Source organism: Scyliorhinus canicula, chromosome 8 (assembly GCF_902713615.1).
Source record: "Scyliorhinus canicula chromosome 8, sScyCan1.1, whole genome shotgun sequence".
Classification (NCBI taxonomy): domain Eukaryota; kingdom Metazoa; phylum Chordata; class Chondrichthyes; order Carcharhiniformes; family Scyliorhinidae; genus Scyliorhinus; species Scyliorhinus canicula.
The window spans coordinates 143085870-143107768 of NC_052153.1; the positions used below are offsets into that span (position 1 = coordinate 143085870).

Here is a 21899-nt window from a genome sequence, read left to right on the forward strand (position 1 = left end):
TCCTGCACTTTATAATTATACGGACTGGAGTAGATATTAATTTACAGATGGAGAGGGTGGCAGGGGTTTAGTTTGAATGGGTTTCCCAGAGGTCCTGTTAAATTTATTGGCAGAATACAATGCACACTCTGTTTCTGTTTCGCAGCCATCAGGCAGCCAGATTGAGCAGATGGCTGCTTGCTATTTGAAACCAAGTTCTAGTCAGGAAATGGAGAGAAATCTGAGAAGGGCCTTATTGGGGAGGGGAGGAAGGTGGTGTTTAGGGATCGGGAAGATGAGGAAGACCACAGGCCAAAGCGGGGTGGCAAGAGTTGAAAATCAGGAGTCTGGAGCCAAGGAATTTGGAGGGAACAGGAGTAGGGAATTGGGGTATGGAGCCAAACAGATCTGGAAAGTTGGGGCCAGGGGAGATTGGAAGGCAGAAGCAGACTTGACATATCAGGTTGAGGGGGGTGATTGGAGATCCTGAGGAGGAGACCAAAAGGGTGTCCAGTTGTTAGGGTGTTGGTGGTGCAGGTAGGTCAAATGCAGTAGGTAGGTGGAATTGCCCCTAACTCCTGAATACTGCTGATGTCACTTCCCTTTATCTGCTGATGTACAGAAAACTCAATGGGCCAGGGTTAAAATCAAGATGCTGATTAAGTATGAGACACATAGCATAGCCTTATATAACACACAACACTCTCCCATAGAGAACAAAAGCCAGGAATTTATACTAAACCTAAAATAAAACATTAGTATTAGTCCCAACTGGAGTATTGTGTTAAGTACTGGACACCCCACTTTAGGAAGAATTAGGGAAGATGCAGGTGTGATTTAGTAGAAGGATATCAGAGATGAGGATTACATGAATATACTGCAGATGCTTGGGTTGTTCTCCTTAGAGCAGAAAGTTTGAAATCATGAATATTTAGATTAATAAATTAAGAGAAACTCTTCTCGGTGACTGAAGGGTGGATAACGAGGGCACGTATTTAAAGCAATTGGAAAAGAGGTGACGTAAGGAAAATATTGTTCATACAATGAGTGGTTAGGAATTAGAATGTGCTACCTAATAGGGTGGTGGCTATAGATTAAATAGTAACCTTCAAAGTGGATATGTTAAATACTTGAGTAAAAATTGCAGAGATATGGGAAATGAGCTAGGGAGTGGGATTAACTTTAATGTGCTCCAGAAAAGCAGCTGCAGACCGGATGGGGCAAATAACCTCCTTCTTTGCGAAAATATTCTGATTCTATGATTTTAGGAAATGTATGGTCGGTTCATGGCATGTGATAACCTTCAAAATAATCAGGAATATGACTGTAGGATAGAACAGTGTCATTACACAAGCACTCTAAATGCTAAGTGAAATCTCTATTTTCTTTCCGTACGTGTAAGGGTTACATTTGACTAAATTCAAACCGAGGCTTTGGAATTTCAATTTTAGATACACAACTACAACTTTCCATTTCAATGCAAGAGAGTATTACAAATTTTAAGTTACCTGCATGTAACCAAAAGTTGTAGAAGTTTCTTCTAATATTACGGGATCATCGAATGATACAGCACAAGAGGAGGCCATGCAACCCATTGTGCCTGCCCCAACTCCTTCTGTAAAATGTATTCATTAGCAGGATATGGGTGTCACTGGCAAAACCCAGCATATTTTCTATCCCGAATAGCCCTAGAGCATCTCGACAACAAGGACTCCTACATCAGACTCCTATTTATTGACTACAGCTCCGCCTTCAACACCATAATCCCAGCCAAGCTCATATCAAAGCTCCAAAACCTAGGACTTAGCTCCTTACCCTGCAACTGGATCCTCGACTTTCTGACCCACAGACCACAATCAGTAAGAATAAACAACAACACCTCCTCCATAATAGTCCTTAATACCGGGCCCCGCAAGGCTGTTACTTAGCCCCCTACAATACTCCCTGTGCACACACGACTGTGTGGCAAAATTTGGTTCCAACTCCATCTACAAGTTTGCTGATGATACAACCATAGTGGGCCGGATCTCGAATAACGACAAGTCAGAATACAGGAGGGAGATAGAGAACCTAGAGGGGTGGTGCAGTTACAACAATCTATCCCTCAATGCCAGCAAAACTAAAGAGCTGGTCATTGAATTCAGGAAGCAAAGTACTGTATATACACCTGTCAGCATCAACGGGGCCTAGGTGCAGATGGTTAGCAGTTTCAAATTCCTAGGGGTACACATCTCCAAAAATCTGTCCTGATCCACCCACCTGGCGCTACCACCAAGAAAGCACAACAGCGCCTATACTTCCTCAGGAAACTAAGGAAATTCGGCAGGTCCACATTATTACCAACTTTTATAGATGCTCCATAGAAAGCATCCTATCTGGCTGCATCACAGCCTGGTATGACAACTGCTTGGCCCAAGACCGCATGAAACTTCAGAGAGTCGTGAACACAGCCCAGTCCATCACACAAACCTGCCTCCCATCCATTGACTCCATTTACACCTCCCGCTGCCTGGGGAAAGCGGGCAGCATAATCAAAGACCCCTCCTACCCGGCTTTCTCACTTTTCCAATTTCTTCCATCAGGCAGGAGATACAAAAGTCTGAGAACACACAGAAACAGATTCAAGCTTCTTCCCCGCTGTTACCAGACTCCTAAATAACCCTCTTATGGACTGACCTCATAAACACTACATCGCTGTATGCTTCACCCGATGCCGGTTTTATGTAGTTACATTGTGTACCTTGTGTTGCCCTATTATGTATTTTCTTTTATTTTTCTCTTCATGGACTTAATGATCTGTTGAGCTGTTCGCAGAAAAATACTTTTCGCTGTACCTCGGTACACGTGACAATAAAAAAATCCAAATTATGTTTAATATGGTGACAGCCGCCTTCTTGAACTGCGGCAGTCCATTCACCACTCTCATCTTGAATACAACTAAATGGTTTGCTAGGCCATTTCAAAGGGCTGTTAGTAGGGAACTGTATTGCTGCAGATCAAATGCACTCTATATATCAGACAGAAATGGCAGATTGCCTTCCCTAAAGGACAGTAGGGAATCAGAGAGTATATTAGGACAATTCTGGTACTTTCATGGTTACTATTACTGATCCCACCTTTTTTCTAGGATGGGCGGCACGGTAGAACAGTGGTAAGCATAGTTGCTTCACAGCTCAGACTCCCAGGTTCGATTCCCAGCTTGGGTCACTGTGCAGAGTCGGTACGTTCCCCCTGTGTCTCCATGGGTTTCCTCCCAAAGATGTGCAGGTTAGGTGGATTGGCCATTCTAAATTGCCTTTAATGTCCAAAAAGATTGGGTGGTGTTACGGGAATAGGGTGGAGGTGTGGGCTTGGGTAGGGTGCTCTTTCCAAGGGCTGGTGCAGACTCGATGGGCCAAATGGCCTCCTTCTGGAATGTAAATTCTGTAATTCTATGTTCTGGATTTATTTAATTGACTGAACTCAAATTTTCTCATTGTTATAGTGGAATAATCAATTCAAGTCTTTGGATTACTAATCCAGTAACATAGTCACTGTGATCCTGGAGTCCATTTGGTAGAACTACCCTGTACTCTCATTTATAACATATAAATCAGCAACAGTAGGTCATTCAACTCCTCCAACTATTCAATAAGTTCATGCCTGATCTGATTGCGGCATCAATATCAATATCCTACCTACCACCAATACCTTTTGAATCCCTTGTTCGTCAAGAATCTATTTACCTCTGCCTTAAAAATATTCAAAGACCCTGCCTCCACCATTCCCTGGAGAAGGGGGTTTTGCAGAGTCACAACTCTCTGAGGGTCAAATATCTGTTTTAAAACTATGTCCCTTAAATATCCTTTCAGTATTCACATTGTCAAGTCCCCCCAGAACCTTATACGTTTAATAAGATCCCCTCTCATTCTTCTAAACTTCAAAAGATATAAGTTTAACCTGAGTTTTTCCTCATACGATAATAATCTCATCCCAGGAATCAGTCTAGTGAACATTCTCTGAACTGCTTCTAATGCAATGATGTCCTATCTTAAATAAGAAGACCAAAACTGTATGTAGTACTCCAGAGATGGTCTCATCAGTGCCCCGTACAACTTAATAGGTGGATTGACATTACCCTCCCATTCTCCCACCATATTTGCTGCAATCCCATCCAATGTCCATACATGAACATACAAACATATGAATTAGGGGCTGGCGGAGGCCATTCAGCCCTTGAGTCTGCTCTGCCATTCAATAAGATCATGGTTGATTTGATTGTGGTCTCAGCTCCACATTCTGCATATGCCTATAACATTTGACTCCCTTGTTCGTCAAGAATCTATCTGGTTTGACCTTAAAGATATTAATCCTGGCTCCACCATCCTTCTGGGAAGAGAGTTCCAAAGACTCACAACCCTCTGAGAGGAATGGTAATTGCATTCCTTAGTTCTAGGCTCTCCCAAATGGGGAAACATGCTTTCAGCAGCCACCCAATCCGGTCTGCTCAGGATCGTATATGTTTCAATAAGATTTCCTCTCATCCTTCTAATGTTCAATGGACACACGTCCAGCCTGTCCAACCTTCCCTCATAAGATAACGCCCCCTCTCCCCAGCCCAAATATCAGTTGAGTGAACCTTCTCTGAACTGCTTCCAGCTTATTTATATCCTTTCTCAAATAAGGAGATCCAAACTGTACACAATATTCCAGGTATGATTTTGTCCTATGCAATTGTAGCAAAACACTCTGATGTTTATGTTCCATTCCTGTACAATAAAGAATATCCTATTTACCTTCCTAATCACTTACTGCATCTGCATACTAACTTTTTGTGATTCACATACCGAGTACCCAGACTCCTCTGTTTCTCAGAGCTCTGCAATCTCTCTCCATTTAAATAATATGCTGGTTTTCAATTCTTCCTGACAAAGTGGACAAGTCTGCATTTTCCCCAAACAAATCATCTATCTCTGTACCTGTTACTCTACTGCAATGATTTGCAAGTTGTGGTGAATGTATAATGCGTATAATTCACACTGTGTATCACTGTGTCCCTGTGGGCTCCATCTGTGAGCCGTTGCGCGGCTCTGCCCACAGGGGGAGATGAGGAGCTTGTACAGGGCTCCACCCTTGGCTCCGCCCTGGCTCTGCCCATGACTCCTCCCAATACCGGAAGTATAAAGTGCTGCGGTCTTGTGAGTCTGCCCTCAGTTCTGGTCGCAGGCAGGCTCAGTTGTAAGTCGATTAAAGCCACAGTTTACTTCCACTCGTGTCATGAGTGAATTGATGGTTGCATCACAAGTTAGAGCCATTTGAATTGAAGTGCTAATAATGTGCAGAGAAAGCATCCTTGATTTTAGGATCTGAGGGGGTGATTTTGAGTTTTCTCCATCCGTCAGAAACACGGCGCGGGCTCAGAGTCCAAAGACAATTGAAGAACGTGATTCTCTCCAGCGTGATTGGGTTTTGGAATCTCACCCCACCTCCCTCCGGTGGAGTCATGAGAACCGTGCTGCAGGACCCCAGGCACCTAATTTTAATACATTAGCATGTCATTAGCAAGCACTCTCTCCAGACGTTCCCACGTGGGCGTCATTTACACCACATCTGGCCAGAAGTGAGGCATTCGGGGGCGGGTGGGGGGATCTCTCTGGGGGCGCAGAGGTAAGTATGGGGCGGAGGAGGGGGTAGAGGGACATGCCCTGGCACTTCCCTTGGTAGAGTACAACCCAGTGTGAGCCCCATGGGGGAGGCTATATTTGTGTCGTGGCAGGGGAGAGTGGACATGGAGGGGGGCATCTTCCAGCGATGACTGTTGTGGGGTGTAGTGCGTGAGGGGGCGGGGAAGGGGGTGGATGTTCCAACAATGATTGGGGAGGTGGAATCTGCTGCTGATGACTGTCAGAAAGGGCGCGGGGGGAAGGTGGCCGTGGCAAATCTGCCAGTGATGACTGTCTGGAGGAGAGCCCTTGAGTTGTTGCCGGCTGCAGCAATGATCAGGGCAGCCTTTAAAGATGGCGCCCTGATCTGTTTGAAGCCAGTTCCCGGATCCAAGAGTCCCTTACAAGCCCAAGTGACAGCTTTAACAAGCCCATTCACTAATTTTTTCAAGAGGCTCAAGATTCCATGAGAAATCCTGTCTACAGGATTCATTCCGTTTTTCTCGCCGGAACTGACATTTTGCCATTTTTTTGGTGAGATTCCCCCCAGAGTTTGCAAGTACGCTTTAATAAAGGAATGAATTATTTAACGTGTTAAAAACTTAGATTTGAGTTTAGACGTTAGATTGGTTTGTGTTGCCGTTAATACTGAACTCTTATTAATTTGACAAACTTGAAATATTTGTAATGGTGTTTGAATGTTTTTAGATTGGAAGCAGCCAGAGATAATTAAGTGTTGCAAATATCCATGCATGAGTACTTTAGATGACAGCTGGACTGTGTTTTGATCATTTCTATTCATTTACCGGCTCTATATTTAATGTCAACAGCTGCAGATGGAGAGGAGTCGACAACAGCAGGTGGGCTATTTGCTATATGCTGTGTGCACAGTGGTCATTTCATTTAAATGTGCATGCTGCTACCTGTTAACTGACAATCTTGCATGTGCAATTCTGCTTAAGCGTACTTTAATCCAATTTGACTAGGGCCAGTTGAATAGTCTTGCTGATTCATTAAAATACACTTTCTGGGTATTATTGGCCACTCATGTTTATCTAGTCCTAAACTGTTGGGCATAGCCTGTGTTAAAATACAAATTAAGATGCATCATCCACTTGCATAGCAAGCACATTCTTGATGAATTTCCTTTTTAGAATGCTGTTACCAGAGCAGTATCTTGATGAATACTTTTGTCAGGGATCTGATTGATCCATGTGGAATACAAGTGGCCATATTTATATTTCTCTGCATGTTGAATGTGATTATGGTGCTCCTCCCTGTTTTTTCCATTCTGCCACACAACTTCCTACCTCTCTCCATACACCCCCCATCCCCCCCCAAAAATGCTCCTGCATTCCATAGAATGTGGACAGTATAGGAGTACAGTACAATACAGTACAGGAGGAGGCCATTCGGCCCATGATGTCTGCACCAAGGGGCTTTTAGCAGTAACTTCATTGCGGTGTTAATGTAAGGCTACTTATGGCAATAAAGATTATTAAAATAAAAAAACTCTCTGAAAGAACACTCTACCTAGGCCTAATTCCCCTCCCTGTCTCCATAACCCTGCACATCGAGCATTGGTCAATCCACCCAACCTGCACATCTTTGGACTGTGGAGTAAATTGAAGGAAACTCACACAGACAGAGGGATAACATGCAAACTCCACGCAGACAGTTAGCCAAGGTGGAAATTGAACCCATGTCCCTGGCGCCATGAGGCAGCAGTGCTAACCACTGTGCCACCGTGCCATTCTGCAATTGTTTCCATTTTCTTCCTCTCTACTTTAAGAACCTGTGCAGACTTGATTCTTTAAAGTTGGTCAAAGCAATATTTATTCCTTTGGTTGAGCCCTTCCTTTTCCATTTAAGGAATTTGGAAGAGAAGCTTCCTCCACCGTGAGCTTCACCTATAACACCAATTTCATTTGAGATAGATTCTAGTTTTGATACATTGCCTCAGCCCATATCCTTAGCCTGGCAGAACAAACAGCTCGAAGGAACATGAGTGTAGCAGATTGGATTTCGTAAATTGTGTTGTGTGCGTGTTAGAATTCAACTATGTATCTACACGATTTTTGATCTGTGTATTTAATAGGTACATTTGATATTTGTGTCCATCATTTCTGTAATAATAAAGTTAGGAAGATGAGGTGAAGTTGTTACAAGTGTTCATTCAATGAAAGCTATATAAATGGACACTTGCAAAGAACACACATGCAAAAAAGACTTATTGAGAGATCCAAATAACTTACGTTGTAAAATGTACAAGAGACACCATGGAGCCATTGATACTTACAGCACAATGAACTGCAGACAGCCCTGTGCATGCCAAGACCTTGAATACAGTCTGGCAACACACTTCAGGGTGGGATTTTGTGATCCCCCAGCCATGTGTTTCCCAGCAGCACGCCATTCACTGGTGGTGGGATTCTCTCTTCCCGCCGCTTGTCAATGGGATTTCCCATTGAAGCTACCCCACGCTACTCGGAAACCCACAGACAATGTGCGCTGTCAGCAGGAAATGAGAATCCCAATAGCTGGAGAATTCTGGCCCAAATGAGGCTCAAAGTGCATATGGGGTATCTGAGTCTGAATATCATAATAATAATAATCTTTATGAATGTCACACGTAGGCGTACATTAACACTGCAATGAAGTTACTGTGAAAATCCCCAGTCAGCACACCCCTGTTTGGGTACACTGAGGGAGAATTCAGAATGCCCAATTCACCTAACAAGCACATCTTTCGGGACTTGTGGAGGAAACAGGAGGACCCGGCGGAAACCCAAGCAGACACAGGAAGAACTCCGCACAGTGACCCAAGCCGGGAATCGAACCTGGGACTTTGGCACTGTGAAGCAACAGTGCTAACCGCTGTGCTGCCATGCTTGACTTTGGGTCACAAACTCAAAGGATTTTTCATCCACCTCTTTTTTTAAATCTGAAACTTCTCTCGAAAGTAGTGACAAAAACTGTTGAATAGTGCAGCCAGATACGACTGAGTAAGGCTTGCCGTCCTATTCACAGTTCCTTTCTAATGCTGTTCTAATGTTGTGGCTATGTACTCGCACTTGCCAAACTTTCAATGATTTTTTGAAAGCATCTATTTCTTCACAGTGCCAAAATCAATCATTGTCCTTCCCTTGCAATTTGAGGTTCAGTTCGTTCAGAATTGAAAACATTAACAAATTGAAAAACTTAATAAAGCCATACCTCAAGAAATCACCTTTATACTACTTTGTTCACAATTTCATTTTTTTTTAATGGTTGTTCACCAGAGGCCTTGGGGCTCTGTACAGAGCTAAAACTAGCATTGTATTGTCCTGCCATTGACTCTCCCGTGCAGCTCCCTCCCAGCAGATTCAGTTGTAAGATCCTGGCCAGTTTGTGTCTCTGGCCCTCTCTTCCTTCTAACAAAATGATCATCTTCAGTTCTTCATAGTTCTGTTGCTTTGCTTGTTCACAGCTGGAAAATGCAGCAACCTCTCCTCTGATTCGCACCAAAAGCACAGACATATAGGGCATGTCACGTCAGTGTATATGCAGGGTGGGTGGCCTGTTCTCTGCTATTGCTTCTGGCTGAAAGACAGCATTGTCACGGCCGGCATTCTCAAAAACCGGTCGCATCCGTTGAGTGTTTCTCCCGTGACAGATCGCTCTGCAATCCTCCCGACACATGCCTGTGATCCATCCACAGTATCAACCTGCAGGTTGAAAAATTCTGCGGAGAGAGAATGTTCCCTTTGAGCTGATCAATTGAGAAGCTAGTGGAATGGGACCTTTCTTGAAGAATATTTGACAAGGATTTATTTTCATTGATTATAAATAAACCAAAAATTCAACCTATTTACTGAAAATGAAATATGTATATTTAGTTCTGTACTGGGCCAGTCCACATTGTTTAAAAGGGATGCACTGCCTTCATGAAATTTTTTAGGATTTTGATAGCAAAGTGTGGTGTTAAATGCTAATTCATGAACATTGGTTGGCAGCCATTCAGAGTCTTATGACTAATTGAAATACTTGAGGTGTAGAATACTATTAACAGCTGACTTAACTTTAAACAAGCATTTTCCCACAAGGCACTCAAATTATGGAATTTTTGTATCATTTCTCCAAACACTACTAAATGACTCTTTGAACAGTTTGTTATTTTGCATTTGTAAATTTACTTTAAATAATTGAGGCATGTAATTTATTGCAAATCACAAATTGCTATTTTGCAAGAAAATACACACTGTTTAATGGAAACCAACAATGAGCAGTTTCTATTTGACTCCAGAAAATCTAGCTTTGTTTTGAGAAAGTGCCTGATCTGGATGCTTGAAAGAACAAACAAAGAACAAAAAACAAAGAAAAGTACAGCACTGGAACAGGCCCTTCGGCCCTCCAAGCCTGTGTCGACCATGTTGCCCGACTAAACTACAATCTTCTACACTTCCGGGGTCCGTATCTCTATATTCCCATCCTATTCATGTATTTGTCAAGATGCCCCTTAAATGTCACTATCGTCCCTGCTTCCACCACCTCCTCCAGCAGCGACTCCTCCTCCAGTCACCCACTACCCTCTGTGTAAAAAAACTTGCCTCGTACATCTACTCTAAACCTTGTCCCTCACACCTTAAACCTATGCCCCCCAGTAATTGACCCCTCTACCCTGGGGAAAAGCCTCTTACTATCCACTCTGTCTATGCCCCTCATAATTTTGTAGACCTCTATCAGGTCGCAACTCAACCCCATCGTTCCAGTGAGAACAAACCGAGTTTATTCAACTGCCCCTCATAGCTAATGCCCTCCATACCAGTTAACATCCTGGTAAATCTTTTCTGCACCCTCTCTAAAGCCTCCACATCCTTCTGGTAGCGTGGCGACCAGAATTGAACACTATACTCCAAGTGTGGCCTAACTAAGGTTCTGTACAGCTGCAACATGACTTGCCAATTCTTATACTCAATGCCCTGGCCAATGAAGGCAAGCATGCCGTAGGCCTTCTTGACTACCTACTCCACCTGTGTTGCCCCTTTCAGTGACCTGTGGACCTAGATCTCTCTGACTTTCAATACTCTTGAGGGTTCTACCATTCACTTTATATTATCAGTTCAAATTGTGGCTTATTTTGTTATTTTGTTATGTGCTGATAAAGGGCTAAAATTACATTATGAGCTCTATATGAAAAACGTTGCTCCCATGAAAAACATACTGGTTGCATAACTGGCAAATATTTTGTGTATTTTTATGGAAAATGTTTATGTATTGTCCTAAGATATAATCAGAAAATAATGGATGCCAATCCATAGAAACGGATTGAATAAAAAGTCCAATGGGAAAATAATAAGAAGATTCTTTGCTCAGTAAGTGCTTAGAAGAATAGATAAGAGGAAAGAATATGAAAAATGAGTTGAGGTAGATGGTATGGGAGTAGAGTCACACTGAGTATAAACGCCAACAGAGATTAGTTGGGCTGAATGGTGTGTTTCTGTGTGTATATGCCTTGCAATACTGTAGGCCTGATCGAGGATGTGAGTTTAAAGCAGGAAAATGATGTGGAGGTTTTAGGGAGGGGACTCCCAAATGTGGAACTTAGGTGAATAGAGAGCAGTGGCCAATAGGGGAGTGTGGGGGGAAGCAGAGTCAGAGGAACATAGATTTTGGTGGCAGGCGGTTGCAAAGATAAAGGGCGCGATTCTCCACCCCCCACGATGGGTCGGAGAATAGCGGGAGGGCCTTCCCGACAGTTTTCCAGCCCTCCCGCTATTCTCCCCCCCCCCCCCCCCCCGCCCAACTCCCGACCCGAATCGCTGCCGCCGTTTTTTACGGCCGGCAGCGATTCTCAGCTGATAGATGGGCCGAAGTCCCAGCCCTTTACGCCGTTTTTACGAACGGGAAACAGACCTGGTCTGGCCGTTCGTAAAAACGGCCGTAAACATTCGCATTTCATAACCATGGCACCGATTGGCACGGCAGTACCACGGCCGTGCCAAGGGTGCCATGGGCCCGCGATCGGTGGGCACCGATCGCGGGCAGCGGGCCCGATGCCCGTGCACTATTTCTCCTTCCGCCGCCCCGCAGTATCCATTCACGGGGCGGCTGAGGGGCATCCCGGCCCGCGCATGCGCGGGTTTCGCGCAAATACGCGATGACGTCATCCGCGCATGCGCGGGTTGGAGTCTTCCAATCCGCGCATGCGCGGCTGACGTCATATGACGCGTCAGCCGGCGCAAACTCAGGCAAGCGGGCTTAACGAAATTCATTAAGCCCGTGATGCCGGAGCTTACGGCGTCGGGCTGCTAGCCCCGACCGGGGACCAGAATCGGTTCACGGTCGGGAAGGGGGGCGCTGGCGTCAAACCCGCCCGGGTTTGACGCCAGCCTTACGATTTCTCCCGTTTTGGGAGAATCGCGCCCAAAGGTTGTAAACAAGAGTAAGAGACAACTTGATTGAAACAGTGACGATCATGAGGAGTCTTGACAGGGTGGAAGCGGAAATAATGGGCAGGATTCTCCGGTCGCCGACGACAAAAAATTGCGTTCGCTGAAAATCCCCATTTGCGCCGAATTCGGTGGTTGGTGGATAATATCCAGGCTTGTGCTGACAAGTGGCAAGTTACTTTCGTGCCACACAATTGTCAAGCAATGACCATCTCCTTCAAAAGAGGATCTAACCATCGCTCCTTGACATTCAATGGCATTACCATCACTGCATCCTGCACAATCAACATCCTGGGGGTTACCATTGATCAGAAACTGAACTGGACTAGCCATATTAATACTGTGGCTACCAGGGCAGGTCAAAGGCTAGGAATCCTATGGCGAGTAACTCACCTCCTGACCCTCCAAAGCCTGCCCACCATCTACAAGGCACAAGTCAGGAGTATAATGGAATACTCTCCACTTGCCTGGATGAGTGCAGCTCCAACAACACTCAAGAAGCTCGACACCAGGGCAAAGCTGCTTGCTTGATTGCTCCGCCTCCAAAAACATTCAAACCCTCCACCACCAACGAACAGTAGCAGCTATGTGTACATCCACAAGATGCACTGCAGGACATACCAAGGTTCCTTCAACAGCAACTTCCAAACCCATGATCACTAACATCTAGAATTACAAGAGCAGCAGATAACTGGGAACCCCACAACCTGAAGTTTCCCCTCCAGGTCACTCAGCACCCTGACATGGAAATATATCACTGTTCTGTCATTGTCGCTGGGGCAATATCCTGGATCTCTCTCTCTAAGAGCACAGTGGGTGTACCTACACCTCAAGGAGTTCAAGAAGGTAACTCACCACCACCTTCTGAAGGACAACTAGGGATGGGCAATAAATGCTGACCGCACCAGCAACGCCCACATCCTGTAAATACATTTTTTTTAAAAGGCGTCCCTCCAGCACTGTCGAAGTAAGGAGATATATTTTCCAGTAAGTGAGAGGGATGGCGTCCAAGACCGAGGTGCCCTCCGCCAAATTTTCTAACTTTGAAATAAAAAATCCCCTCAGGAACCAGATCACCATTGTTGGTGGGAGGGGTGTGTGTGTGGGTGTGTTGGAGTGGTTGTTGAGGAAAGCCCTCCACAGGGCAGCCTGCGACTGTAGCTAAAGCCAGGCATGTGGGAAGGGATTCTCAGCCTGACTGGAGTCCTGGTCCACTGGCCTTGTGCTGGGTGGCTAACTTCAGGGGGCTGCACTCTTCCATGATACACTGGAAGGCATGAAGGCCAACTGGAAAATTCCATCTGAAAATAAATGTTACTGGGCCTTTAAAGTGACTCAAATGGCTAGATGCTGCTTTCAGCACACAGTACCCCCCAAATCCACCCCCACCACCCTGCGTCCCATCCCAATTTTGATTCTGGGGGAATGGTTCAGAGGCAGCATGGAGACGAGGAATCAGCATGACAGCACACAGCACAAACCTTTTTAGTTAATGCGCGCGATTCTCCGACCCCCACACCGGGTGGGATAATCGCGGGAGTGCCGGGCGTTTCCCGCCACGCCGCCCTGGCACCCGCACGCGATTCTCCCACCCCCCCCAAAATGGCGTGCCGCGTTTTACGACAGGCCGCTCGGAGAATCGCCGTTTCCAACGGTCGCGCGGCGATTCTCCGGCCCGGATGGGCCGAGTGGCCTGCCCAACACGACCGGTACACGCCGGCGCCAACCACACCTGGTCGCTGCCAGCGTGAACAGCGCGTGAATGCTGCGTGTGCGGCCTGTGGGGGGGGGGGGGGGAGGATCGAGCACCAGGGGGTGCTCAGTGGGGGTCTGGCCAGCGATCGGGGCCCACCGATCGTCGGGCCGGCATCTCTAAAAGACGCACTCTTTTCCCTCCGCCACCGGCGAGATCAATCCTCCATGTCGTGTGGGGCGCCCGTGGGGAGGATGGAAATCGCGCATGCGCGGCTTGGCGCCAGCCAACCTGCACATGCGCGGGTGACGTCATTTAAGCGCCGCCGGCCGCGTCATTTACGCGTCGCCGCTCCTAGCCCCCTGGAGGTGGGAGAATAGGGGGCGAGGAGCGGCCTCCGACGCCAGAGTGAAACACTCCGGTTTTCACTCCGGCGTCGGCACTTTGTCTCCCTTTGGGAAAATTTTGCCCAATGTATTTTATTCCAAACATACAACAACACAAATCAACACCCCCACAATTCACAGTTTGTAATGTTCCCCACCCAAACAATTCCTCAAATATTGTCATGAACAGTCCTCACTGTATCTCTGAGCCCTCCGCTGATCCCCTCAACTCGAATTTGATCTTTTCCAGCTGAAGGATGTCATATACGTCCCCCAGCCAGGCCGCTACCCCTGGTGGTGTGTCGACCGCCAATCCAGCAATATCATTTGCCAGGCAATTAGAAAGGCAAAGGCCATGATATCGGCCCCCTTCCCTCCATCAGCCGCAGCATTTCTGGCACCTGAGAGATCGCCACCAATGGGTTCGGCCTGACCTCTGCCCTCACAATGTTAGATAGTGCCCCGAGTGCCATTTCCCACGATCTCTCCAACTTCTCACAGCCCCAGAATATGTGCACATGATTCGCTCGCCCTCACCGACACGTCTCACACCTGTGCACCACTCCCTAAAGAACCCAATCATCCTGGCCCGGGTCACATGCATCCTGTGCACCACCTTGAATTGAATCAAGCTCACCCTTGCGCTCGAGGAGGTCGAATTTACCCGACGCATTGCCTCACTCCACGCTCCCCATCCTATCTCCCCCTAACTTCTCCTCCCAAATATTCTTGATCCTCACCCTATCTCCCCCTTTCTCCCCAGATAACCATAAATACCACCAATCCTGCCCTCCCCCTCCACATCCACTTGTGCATCATCACCCACTCCCCCATCACCTGGACCCCCAAATACCAAAACCTGGCCCAGGCTATCCTAAATGCCAACACCCCCAGGTTGGCTCCCTGACCCGCCGCATTCACCGGGAACACCTCACTCTTCCCGGCATTTAACTTATATCACAAAAAGTCCCAAACCTTTCCAGTATATCCATAATTCTCCCCATACTCTCCAGCGGGTACGACATAAACAGCAACAGGTTGTCCACATACACCGACACCCGTTGTTCCCTACATCCCCTCACGATACCCTGCCACCCACACAGCACAAATCTATGTGCCCTGTCACCTCTGTGTCTTGCTGCTCATCCATATTGTGGCATAGGCATTTACCCCAGTGTTTCAGTCCTGTTGAAGGGCCATCGACTGAAAGCATTAGGGGTGGGATTCTCCATCAGCCGACACCGTAATTGGAAAACACAATTGGGTGGAAAATTCAAAAATCGAGGTTGTCGCCGGGCAGCAAAAGGAATGCCATGCTCCGGTCCTTCGACTGGGGTGAATACATTCTACGCCCCATGCCAGTGTGGGCATGCAAATTGTACAGTAAAAGCCGTTGATGTATCATTAATGGGCCCGACCAGCATTTTCCGGGTCTTCCGCGATGCTCCGCTTCTATCAGCAGAAATTAGTCATGGCAAGGTTCACTTGTGGTATTTCAAATTGAGAAAAAGGTGCTGCTGAGGGCATGGGAGGGGGTAAAACCAGTGTCCAACATTGCTTTTGTGTACTGACAGTTGTGCCGCTGGCCGGGGGGGCATCTGCCAGGGTCGGGGGGACAGAGGAGGGGGGCAACCAGGAGCCATGGACTCAGGGTGGGCAGCTGTGCACATGTGCACATGATTCACTCGCCCTCGCCGACACCTCTCACACCCTAAAGAACCCACTCATCCTCGCCCAGGTCACATGCATATTGTGCACCACCTTGAATTTAATCAAGCTCACCCTCGCGCTCGAGGAGGTCGAATTTACCCGACGCATTGGACTCAGAGGATGCGCATGCTGCTGAATGCCCACTGAGAACTTAACACCATGGGTCATATGGCCACTCCCCAGGTCACCTCCGTTGGTACCCTCTAGCCCCAGCCCACCCATCAGCAGGATGGGCATGCTCCAACGCCATCACCTTGGCTAGGATGAGGGTAGGCATGCATTGGAATTGCACAAGTTCAGCGTGGCGCCGGCTGTAGCCCATTAACGGCACTTGAATCGCTCCGGGGCGTTCGTCCATGTAGAACACTCGCGATTCATTCCCGGCATCATAGAACATACAGTGCAGAAGGTGGACATTCAGCCCATTGAGTCAGCACCAACCCACTTTAAGCCTTCACCTCCACCCTATCCCCATAGCCTAATAACCCCTCCTATCATTTTTTGGACACTAAGGGCTATTTAGCATGTCCAATCCACCTAACCTGCATCAGCATTTAGTCTCTCAATTGGAGAATTTGTTCCTAAGATTCTGTCATACTGACAGGTCTCTTGCCCACTGGTCAGAGAACAGGCAGTGTCACCCCATCAGGGAGGTCCTACTGAATCAAGTGCCATTCAACACTTAAGTGGGCACTGTCAGGCCTGTGCAGTGATTGAAGACCGGACCCATTGAGAGCTGCCAGTTAATCAGAAACCAGCAGTTCTTCCAGCCGCCAGTGCCATAAGGAGTGGCAGACAGCTCTGTAGTCACCCTAGACCCAGGATCATGGTGGGATCCCAGTCCAAATGTGAATGAAGTCAGGATGGGGATTGCAGGGTTGAGGACACCGGTGGAGCGAGGATTCAGCAACCAGTCCCTCCTGCTCGATGGCTAGTTCCTTGATCAGACATGAATGTTTTGACAGTCCACCACCGGTAACTAGGAATCCCAGTCAGCCCCTTTTCCCCCAACCCCGATTTACTTGGGGGAGGTTTTGACACCGTTTGGAGATTTATGTGCGGGCTCTCTCATAATTCAGTGGGCTGTCCCAGCGCGACAGACCGCATTAAATCCAGCCCATCTGTTTCTCCTTTCACAGATTCTGACAGACCCGTTGAGTATTTACAGCATTTAAAAATAAATTTCAGGTCCATAGTATCCACTGTATTATGTTCTTGTATGAATATAGAAATGGTGGCTGATTGAGTTGAAAGTCAGATCTAGAATTGTTGAAGAGAGTTTTCAACCTTCATTTATTCATTTTTATTCATCAGTCTTTGTATGAAAAGGAGGTGAATTTGTGCCTTTGTAAAAATTGGCAATTTCGCCACATGCTCTGTTGGATTTGTTTTCTCCACTTTACTGGCAGCTGGTCCGACTGCTGTTTCAGTTAACTTGCTCTCCTGATCTTGATTGTTTTTCCACAGGCTTTGCTAATTGTTCTTTACTTTCAGGTTATAACGTTTTTATCTAACAATCCCCCACAACAATTCTCTTTTCATTCCTTAGCCACCGATCTCTGCCCTCATCCTGGTAACTGTCAGTTGGCTGAATCAGATAGTTTGTCAGCGTAGGTCCACATTTTCGCTGGTGGGTTGACGGCCCACAGTTCTGATTTTTTTTCCGCAGGGCGTGGGTTGGATTAGAAGTCAGGCCTGCCTGTCCCGGAATGAGTCCAGAGGCTGCAGAGTGCAGAGGCAGCCTGAGCGGAAGGCCTCCCTCTGTGTTCCAACACTTTGTTGAATTTAATTTTAAAAAGGTTAATACCAAAAAAAAACCTCCAGCCCCCATCCCCTCACCCTCATACCCTCCCCACATGCCATGGCCTATGCCACGCCATGCCTCTCTGCCTACCCCCATTGCGCCTCGTATCCCCTATGGCAACCCATGTCTCTCTATCCAATGGCCCCATTGCCCTTTATAGCCCTATGCCAACTTTGTGGCACCTCATGCCATCTCATGTCCTCACCCGCCAGCTTTTTCCTTTGCCCCCTCCATGCTAACGCACCGAATATCCATCACAGACTAATCTCAGGAGCCATGCTGACATGAAATTAAGTTATGAGTCTATTGATGTTACCCCTTTCCTTAAGAAAAACTAATTGATAAAAGAACATTCAACACAAAGAACTTTCTTTCACTAATCTCATGAAAACAAACATTTCTGTTTTATAATCACTTGGACCTGCCAAACTTGGTTTGGAAAGTTACTCACTGCAGCACAAATCTAATAATGATATTCCTCAGGCTGATGTCAACAGACAGAATGAAACATCAAACACTGATTGGAACTCCAGACTATTTTTTCAATATAAAGCCCAGATGCCGGCGTTGGATTGGGTGGGCACAGTGAGAAGTCTTACATCAGGTTAAAGTCCAACAGGTTTGTTTCGAATCACTAGCTTTCAGAGTGCAGCTTCTTCCTCAGGTGAATCATTATGGATTCATTGACAGCTTTGCCAGTTCCAATGAGTTTGGACAGTTGTTTGATCAAGTATTTGATCATCTTCCCCAACAGCCTCTTAGGCGTTTTGGTGTCAAATTCTGCTTGTTGATACTCCTGTGAAGAACCTTTTACTACTTTGAAGCCAATATATAACTGCAAGTAGTTGTTGTTACATCTGTTTGTTGTTTGACCAGTCATGGCCAGTTGCCAGGTTTCACCATTTCCACTGGACGTCCCGCAGCCTTCCAAATGGCTTTTGTTTATGATGCCTTCTCATGTCACACAATATCAAGAGGTACCAAGCATGTCCCAAATTGAGAAAAAGGGCTTAACATAAGGCTGGATTTTCTCTAAACTCTTCCAGCATAGATGTTGAGCTTCCATGCCATGTACTGAACCTTTGAGATTTGATTGTTGAAGACACATTTACAGATCCAATCAGGCAGAGAATTAATAGAAGTCAAGGATCACTGAGAGAATGACCCCTGCACCATAAAATAGCCAACTGATTTCTGTGTTGACTCACAGGTTTGTAGAAATTCATATTACTTTTGATGTTGTTGTATTAAAAAAAGCTCAACTTCCAAATACTGCAGCTATGTCAAGGTTAGTCAACATGAGCCCATGGCTAAAATGTCTAGATTTTTGGTGGATGATGAGGAATGACAGAAAATAATCGCTTTGTGAATGTGGTGAAAATCATTAGAGCAGTGTCCTCGGGTGATAATGTGATGAAAGTGGCTGATTCTTATTGTATACCAACATTGAAGAATGAGAAAGGCTATAGGTCATCAAACATTTCTAAAACATTGAATTGAAGAGAATTCATTAACTGAAACAAATTCGGTAAGTCACGAATATTCAGAGTTCAAACAACATCTATTTAATAGAGTTGTGTTGGGATTTCAAACCTCCTTTTGAAGTTTTTGTACAGTATTAGAATTCTTCAAATTTGTAATATTTCGATGATGGGCAAAATATTATAGAGACGACAGGGTATCAGCTGCCAGCAGATCGCTTGCGAGACCAGGGTGCCCGGCCCCCCTTCAATTTGGCTTTTCATCTCACTTCCAATGCTGGGCCTTTTATGGAGGCTTTGGAGAGGGTACAGAAAAGGTTTACCAGCATGTTGCCTGGTATGGAGGGTATCAGCTATGAGGAGCGATTGAATAAACTGGGATTGTTCTCCCTGGAGAGAAGGAGACTGAGGGGCGACCTGATAGAAGTTTATAAAATTATTAAGGGTACAGATAGGGTGAACAGTTAGAGGCTTTTTCCCAGGATGGAAATGACAATTACAAGGGGGCACAAGTTCAAGGTGAGGGGTGAAAGGTGCAGAGTAGATGTGTGGTGCAAGCTTTTTACACAGAGGGTGGTGGTGGCCTGGAATGCACTGCCATTGACAAACAATCACACTCGCCTTGACGGGCGAGAGCACAGCTGGGGTGTCGCAGAGGCACTACTGCTCGCTGTCGTCCTGTCTGTCCCCCTAAGTGCAGACCCAGAGTTCTCTGCACCGGACAGTTTGACCCTTACGATCGGTGGCCGGCGTCGGCCTCCGGGCACATCGGCACCGTCGTTGGCCTCAGCCGCCTCGATCCCCGGCACGGCTGTCATGGAATGCACTGCCAAATGAGGTGGTTGAGGTGGATACGTTGACGATCTTTAAGACTTATCTGGATAGACACATGAACAGACGGGGTATAGAAGGATACAGGTGGTTGGTCTAGATTGAACACGTGATCGGCGCAGGCTTGGAGGGCCGAAGGGCCTGTTCCTGTGCTGTATTGTTCTTTGTTCTTTGGGTCTTGGTGATAGAAAATTGGCGACAAGGATTGAGCCCGCAAAATCACTGGAAAGAAGATTTTTGTTGCGTAATTGTGAGACGGCATCAGGAATTTATCATGAAATTTATCATCAAAAGCTGAAACATCTGCCTTCAAAATCATCAAATGTGATCCTCAGAATGTACGCTGAATAGGTCATACCATTAAATGGGTTCTTGTGGAATTCAGGACCAGTGATCTTTAAAAAATATACAAAGGCATACATCATAAATCAACAACCTGCCGTTAAGAATAATAATTTATGGTGGAAGATTTCTAGAACTAGTGACCTGAACCCAGAAATTGAGTTGAAGTTTGGTAAGAAATGAAACCACCAGAAATATTCTGCAGTAATTTTCATGCAAGACTGAAGAAGAAAACCACAAATGTTTCTGTGTATCAATCAAGATCTGTTGAGGTCTTGCAGTGATTCATTGGGCAAAAATAGTGCATGATTTAAGAGTGAGTCATAATGACAGGATGTCCTCGGTTTACTGTCTAGTTTGTGCTTTTGATGATATTGAACAAATTTGGGTCCTACAGTTGTGCTCAGCTTTCCTGGCAATGGGAAAAGGCAATTCGGGCAGGATTTGGTGCTTGATAACTATTAGATGAAAACACGAACCATGGCCTGTTTCAGTAGTTTAATTGTGAAAGAATGCTGCGTTTAAATACAATGGTCACAGCACTATCACATTGTCCAATTTAAACACGCCATTGTCCTGCAGCAGATTTAAAGTTTCCAGGTAATAAAATATATACATCTGCTGCTAAATCAAACATTGGCCCAATGCTGCAGTTGTAATGATGGCAAAACGGTCACTGTTTACCATCACTACCTCACTGAAATGGACTGCAAAATTTGGAGTTTGCACACACGCAAGATAATGTGGAAATCCGGAAGGTACTGTAAGTCATTCTACGCTCATCCAAAGGTTGCAGTGCTGAGATCTTCCTCTTCCACCTCCACAAAGTGTAAGGCCGAAGCAATAAAAAAGAGTCAATGAATGCTTGTTAAATAAGATGTAGTTAGATTTTTAACAATACACTAAGTTCATACTGCCTAACTGGCCTTGAATATATAACTGAATATTTATGAAATGTTAAATGTCTCTACTGTGCTAAAAAAATACTTATTTTTAAGAATATTTTAAAGTTTGTAAGATATTTTAGCATTTAGCCACACGCATAGTGTCGTACAGAAGAGACGAGGCTATTTGACCCATTGAGTCTGCACCGACAAATCTATGCTAAATCTCCACTTTCCAGCACTTGGCCCATAACCTTGAATGTTGTGACATTTCAAATGCTCATCCACATACGTTTTGAAGGTTGTGAAGTTTCTCACCTCTCCTATCCTCCCAAGCAGTGCATTCTAGTCTCGCACCACCCTCTGGATGAAAAAGGTTTTCTTCAAATCCCCTCGAAACCTCCTGGAGCTCATTGTTGACCTTTCAACTAAAATCACTGCTTCCGATCTACCCAGCCCATACCCTTCATAATCTTATATTTATCTTAATCGTTTATTTTGTTATCTGAAATTTTTAAGTATAAGTGAAGAGTAATCAGTGCTTCTAACTTCTTGTTTAGTTGTCTGTGTGAACAGATCAATGTGATTGGTTGCTGACCCAGTTTGCAGACATCATTGCTGCTGGATGCCTGGAGAGTCCCTTGATGTGGCACCAGGTTTAAACTGACATTGGAAAAAGATAAATTCACACCAGAGAGTTTGTTAGATTTTTGTGA

The 21899-nt window shown here is 45.8% G+C and overlaps 1 protein-coding gene across 2 annotated transcripts in view; it reads left to right on the plus strand.

Moving 5' to 3' along the window:
- The window catches only part of LOC119970548 (EGF-like repeat and discoidin I-like domain-containing protein 3), a 296590-nt gene that overhangs the window by 118627 nt on the left and 156064 nt on the right, over nt 1-21899 (plus strand). Inside the window, exon 3 of one of the 2 annotated variants that reach the window (XM_038805352.1) lies at nt 6452-6481. The exons of the other annotated variant lie outside the window; for it this stretch is intronic. Within the exon in view, the coding sequence (XP_038661280.1) occupies nt 6452-6481 (30 nt within the window). The remainder of the gene's footprint in view (nt 1-6451; nt 6482-21899) is intronic. 2 annotated transcript variants of the gene reach the window in all.